The sequence below is a fragment of the Salvia hispanica genome, chromosome 4 (genome assembly GCF_029641045.1).
Source record: "Salvia hispanica isolate PSC_SH4W2 chromosome 4, Shi_PSC_v1, whole genome shotgun sequence".
In the NCBI taxonomy this organism is placed as follows: Eukaryota; Viridiplantae; Streptophyta; class Magnoliopsida; order Lamiales; family Lamiaceae; genus Salvia; species Salvia hispanica.
The window spans coordinates 46,055,668-46,062,126 of record NC_142695.1 but is presented as its reverse complement, the minus strand read 5'-3'; the positions used below and the strand labels follow the sequence as shown (position 1 = coordinate 46,062,126).

The 6,459-nt window shown below is 37.1% G+C and overlaps 1 protein-coding gene across 1 annotated transcript; it reads left to right on the top strand.

Annotated features, from left to right (window-relative positions):
• The first annotated feature begins 4,107 nt into the window (after positions 1-4,107).
• On the top strand, positions 4,108-6,459 carry LOC125196683 (Galactose oxidase/kelch repeat superfamily protein). Its single transcript, XM_048095295.2, has 2 exons — positions 4,108-4,263; positions 4,626-6,459. The coding sequence occupies exon 2, from the start codon at positions 5,079-5,081 to the stop codon at positions 6,294-6,296; it is 1,218 nt and encodes a 405-aa protein (XP_047951252.1). The 5' UTR covers positions 4,108-4,263; positions 4,626-5,078; the 3' UTR covers positions 6,297-6,459.

The window sequence follows — 6,459 nt, the reverse complement described above, 5'->3', positions numbered from 1 at the left end:
CGAATCCGACCCGATACCCGCCGAGTATCGGGCACCCGTTACCCGACGGAATCGGGTAACGGGTTGGGGTCAGGTATAATTATATTTGATTTTGCGGGTATCGGGTATCCCGATACCCGACCGGGTAATCCCGGTAGTCCCGAAAATACCCGATATGTATATTAATATTTTATAATTTTTAATTTTAATAGTTACTGACTGTGCTGGCTTAAATATGTCATATTGTAATTTTTTATTAGTAATATATTATAAAACATATTTTTTAAGTTTTTAACTTTTAATTAGGGTTAAGATCACAAATCGGGTTTCCGTCTTTTCTCTTCTCTACAATTCAACTCCTTGTCTCCTTCCACCCGCCTCCTCTTTCCACCCGCATCTGCAGCCGCTGATTCAATCAGGTAAGGTAACTATGAGTTTTTTTTTCTTCAGCAGTTTTGCTCGACTCTCTCTTATTTGAAAATTAGAAGTGATGCCTACTTGGCTTCAATTCATTATATGAATTTGTCATATTTGCGGACTTGCGGAGTATTTCAAGTGAGACTATTACATTCAGCAAGTAGTATTTTTAAAACAATCATCTAAAATATACAAATAATATTTTAAAAAAGAAGATTTGATAAAAAAAATTAATGTTTCAGGTCGGGTACCCGCGGTGTCGGGTGCGGGATACCTGACTCGGGTATCGGGTAATACCCGACTAACTGCGGGGCGGGTATCGGGACTAACTTTTGGGCCAAAATCGGGTGCGGGTACCCGCTGGTACCCGTTTCGACACCCCTAATTATATACATAATCATCGTAAATATTATATACAAAAGTGTAAGTAAAGTAGTAAATATTTAGATTTCAAAAATATTTAAAATGTTTATATTGTTACATAGAGAATAAGAGGCATGGATCACAAATTATAAGTACTTTAGGACAAAATACATTAACACAAGATTAAAAATGATTTTAACTAAAGAATAAATATAACAACATAATATATGCAAATTAGTAAAAGTTTAGATTTCATAAAGTATGTACAGGTATTATTTAAGAAGAAATATGAGTTGATAAAATAAAAAAATAAAGAATGAAAAAATATGTTCTTGTTGAGGGTTAAATCCTAAACCTCTTAGTTAAAAATCTAACAACCAAACCATTGGACTACTACATTTTATATGACATTTATTGAAAACAAATAGATTTCTATACTCCACGCAACCAACCCCCCCCCCAAAAAAAAGATCCGCCGATGTTCAAGTTCCTTCTTGAGGCGCAGTATCGTACCCTTTGGGGTGAGAGCAGAGCATCCGTGGGGTCGGTGGAGATCCAAAGCTCGATTCCGGCTATGCTCATGGGCGGATGGTGGGGTTGGTCGACCCCTCCGACCCCACCTAAATCCGTTCTTGGTTGAGACTATCGACTTTAGATTATTATAAATATTTAGAAAAGTTTGATTTTTTAAATAAAAATTGGCAAGTATTTTAATATATTTCCTCAAAAAATTTAGCAGTCTGACTGACCTCTCTATATAGTTACTATTTCTTAATATTCTTTTAGCCATATTTTGTTCCCTCATTTCTGCTCGGTATTGAGTAAGACTAGCCATGAAGTTGATGTTCCCTTCAGAGATTTGTGTTCTATATATGGTGTAAATCTGCTAAACAAGCCACCCCAAGAAGCTTCGCATCAAACCTCTCCGAAAAATTTGATGTCCAACAAAGATGAATTTAGATAAAATCCAAACCTCGCGTTGTTTGTCCTGTATTTACTTGTGGCTTTCATCCAAAACACGAGCTTGAACCTCCCATTTTCATTGGATGAGAGGCATCATAATTCCTCGGGCTTCTTGCGGGCCGAGTTTAATTTAGCAAACTTTGAGAAAAATCAAATGTGTATCAAAAATTGGAATAATTGATAAACAAGGCTCTTTTCTGGGCTAATTGATGGTATCAAACCAGCCCATAGGAATAATTGTTAGAAGATTAAGGTCGATTCAAATGAATCGACATGTGAAAGATGGCGCAAACAATTTACAAGGGTAGTACAATTTTCTATCCATTAATAAGCATAATTAGGATCTCTTTATGTAAATCCTTTTGTTTTTTAAGGTGCATTTAGAACTTTATTTACACCTTTGAATTAGTAAGCAAGGTTTGAATTATTATACTATTAAACTTTAACTAGCTATAATTTAGATATGAGACTATTTTTATGGATGTAAGGACTATTATAGGTGTGTCATGTTTTTTTTGGTATTCGCATATAAGTGAAATACTTTTTTAACAAAAATATTACATATTTATTCTTTGCGGTACACAAACAGGATTATTTTAGTGGACAAATGGATTATAAGAAATTGAACTAGATACAATCGCAGAGAAAAACTCGATCTAGTATCTAGTTCAATTAGAGCATCTTCAAAGGGGTCAGGTATATAAAAAAAATGGTATATCTTCTATTTATCTTTTCAAAAAGAAAAATATATCATTAAAAAGTACTTTATCCATCTCAATCAAGATGTTCATATTCTTGAGTAGCACGAGATTTTAGAAAGACTTGCTAAAGCACTTCCAATGGTGCCGGCTAAAAGTCGGCGATTTTTCCTCCCGTTTTATCGCCAACCGGCGAAAAATCGCCGGATTATCGCCGACCACTGTGGGCGATAATTCGGCGATAAATATATATATATATTTTTTTTTATAATTTCCCCCCTATAAATACACACCTTCTCTTCATTCTCTCCCCATCCTCATCCCTTTTCTCTCTTCATTCTCTCCTCATCCTCATCCTCATCCCTTTTCTCTCTTCATTTATTTTCTCTCTCTCCATCTATATTTAATGAATTCTGAATCGTCTTCTCATTCTCGGTCCGACGAGGAGATATACAAAAATAAAACAATTAAATTAGTGATGATGTAAAAATGAAATGTTGAGTTAGGGAGAAATAAGGGAGAAACCATTGGAGCAGTTGGCTAAAAACTGGGGATAAATTATGGTGCTGATGTGGCGCTGATGTGGCAGAAGTTAGGGAGAAATAAGGGAGGTTTTAGGGAAACTGTTGGGAATGCTTAAGTAGAATAAGTAGCGAGAAAAAATGTACTCCCTCCGTCCGGCATTAGGAGTCCCGGTTGACCCTTTTCATCCGTCCGGCATTAGGAGTCTCGGTTAGATATTTCTATAAAAAGTGAAATAAAATATTATAAAATAAAACACTAAAAAACACAAGTAAAAACACATCTAAAGAATAAAGCAAATAATAATGCAAATGGGTCTCACATTCCATTATCTCACACACTCCAATTATTACACACTCAAACATTTCTTAAAACCTGCACCCAACTCAACCGGGACTCTTAATGCCGGACGGAGGGAGTAGTTGAATATTTTAATGACGAGAAAGGAGAAGGAGATTTATTTCCACATATAGAAAATGAACATTTTAAATGGGTTAAACTAAAAAGTCAATGTGTACATCTTGAATGGGCTGGGCGGATGGAGTAACACATTCCAAAGATAAAAATGTATTATATATATAAAGGTAAATTATTTTCTAAAATAAAAAGATAGTACAAGATGCATTTCAAAATATACAGGTATAATACCTTCTCAAATACATTCCCCTTGAAAAATGATTTTTTATGAAAAGAAAGTAAATATAATAGTTATAGAAATTTTAGCTTTCCATTAATAGAGAGACAAAGATACTTCTTCAAAATGAAAAAAATGATATAATACATTCTCAAATATATTTTCCCTTAAATAATAATTCTTGTGAAAAAAAAGACAAATATGATAATTATATTTTTTATCCCCTTGAAGATTCTCCTATAAATATCCATAAACTTTTAAACCTTCGTAAAAACCATGTACTCTAAACAAACAAGTCCACAAAATCCGGCTGAATTCAAAATGTGAAAACGAAGAAGCCAAACACATTGATACAAACGTCGCTTTAACGCGCCGAAATCGCGCGCGTTGGAATCATGAAATCAAAAATGGCGTTTGCCGCATATAATCTTCTTTAATCTAAGTTATTTAATCAATTAATTGATTAATTAATTTTGTAGTTAAGTCGCATAATTTAATTGAAGCTGGACCATTAGATCTTGCACGAATGAAGATGTCATTCTTTTAATACACTCAACCATGATAAATACCAAACAGTTTTCCCAGCTGAAAACGCCAAAAATCTCCATAAAAAAGTAATCTTTCCGAGTAAATCATTCGCTGCCGTGAAATCTGCATCAAACTGCTTGTTTGATCAACAAGCAATCCGTGAGTTTGATTTTCCCTTTTTCCATTTGGGCCCTTTGAATTTTTTTATTTTAATTTTTGTTGTTACTGTTTGTTTGCCCTAATAATGAAGTTCCTTTCTTGAGCTACTTTTTGCTTTGCCCGTGCCTTATATGTTTATTTTATACTTTATCTTATTTTGGCTTTTGACATCTGAACTATTGAAATCTTGCACTTTTTGGTTTGTGGGTTTCTTGAATTTAGAGCTGATGATACTGTGTTGGATGTGAATTGGGAGTTTTGTTAATTTTTTCTAGTATTTTGTATGCTGTTATTGTGAATCTTGAATTGTTCAGTTTTTGTTTATGATGTTTGTTGCTTTCTTATTCATTTTTCTTTCTCAGCTGCGTGTAAAGATTTTTGTGATTCTTGGATGCTGAAAAGTTTGTAGCTTTGATGATGTGAAGTGGAGATGTGAAGGAGTGGCTGAGGTTTTGGTGAATAAATTGAATCAGTTTTGTTTTATTTGTTTGAGGCAAATGAGGTTGGATTGGAGAGTTTGATGATGCTTGCTTGGTATCGTGAATCAGAATTGTGGGAGAACATAGAGGTGGAGAAATTGAGATTTAACTGCCATTTGATGCTGTCGTGGTGGTTGTTTCCCGACAATTTTGAACATTTGTAGTGTGAGGGAAGAAGTGTTCCTCAAGCATTAGGTTGTGTATAGTGATTGATTTTGGTGTAGCGTTATTGTCGTTGTCGTTGCTCCATGATAATTTAGAGTGTTTGTAAAATATACTGTGACAAAAAAAAGTATGCTTGAGCATTAGGTTCTGTATAGTGATATTCAGGAAAAAATGCAAAGAGTTCGAGTTTCATCACATCAGTCTCCGGTGCATAAGCTGGGGGATTCGCAGATGACTTTGTCTCCGAAGTTTAAGTTAGCTGCAACATGTTCTGCCTTGCTTGACCCTGCACTACAGTTCGAGCTATCTATGAGGGGGGAGCCTTTGATTCCCGGACTTCCTGATGATATTGCTCTGCAGTGCCTCCTTCGGTTGCCGGTCGATAAGCACACAGCTTGCAAGACTGTGTCCAGGCGTTGGTACTCTTTGTTTGGAAGCAAAGAACAATTTTTCACCCTGAGGAAGGAGCTTGGGTTTCACGATCCATGGCTTTTTGTATTTGCTTATCACAAATGTACCGGGAAGATCGAGTGGAAGGTTCTAGACCTCACCCACTTGTCGTGGCACACAATCCCGGCTATGCCTTGCAAGGACAAGGTGTGCCCGCAGGGTTTCCGGTGCGTTTCCATCCCACACGAGGGGGCTCTCTTTGTTTGCGGGGGAGTAGTTTCCGACGTTGACTGTCCGCTTAATTTAGTGTTGAAGTACGAAGCGCGTAGGAACCGTTGGACGGTCATGAAGCAGATGATCACAGCCAGGTCGTTTTTCGCGAGCGGGGTTATCGATGGTATGATATATGTTGCCGGAGGTAATAGCACGGACTTGTTTGAGCTTAATTCGGCCGAGGTATTGGATCCTGAGAAAGGCATGTGGCGGCCCGTTGCTGGCATGGGGACAATGATGTCCTCGTACGACGCGGCAGTTCTAAACGGGAAGCTTCTCGTGACAGAAGGCTGGTTTTGGCCCTTCTATGTCGTCCCTAGAGGTCAAATATACGACCCATCAACTGATAATTGGGAGGATATGGCTGCTGGGCTCCGGGAGGGATGGACAGGATCAAGTGTTGTGATGCACAGTCGCTTGTTTGTAGTGACGGAGCATGAACGGACGAAATTGAAGGTGTATGACTCAGGGGATGATACTTGGGATATTGTAGAGGGTCCGGCTTTACCTGAGCAGATATGCAAGCCATTCCGTGTCAGCAGTTGGGAGTCTAAGATTTATGTCGTTGGACGGAATCTCCATGTGGCCATTGGCCATATTGTGAAGCTTGGTCCGAGTGCTACATGTGAAAAGAAATGTAGATTTTCTGTTCAGTGGCAAATGGTGGACGCTCCTGGAACCCTCTTTGACCTAACGCCGTCAAGTGCACAGGTTCTATTTGCTTAGAAGGTGTTTGTTTTTCATTTTTCGCTTTATGTTCTTGTTTTGTCATGTTCGTGCTGCTGCATGAATAACTATAAGAGGGCCTATGAATTAGAGGGAATTGCTTTGTATGGATTGCTTTTGTTATATAAATATATACATCATATATATGTGTAAAGGTTATGTA

Coding starts and splice junctions, on each gene's coding strand:
- LOC125196683 (XM_048095295.2), top strand. CDS start 5,079: ATGCAAAGAGTTCGAGTTTCATCACATCAGTCTCCGGTGCATAAGCTG.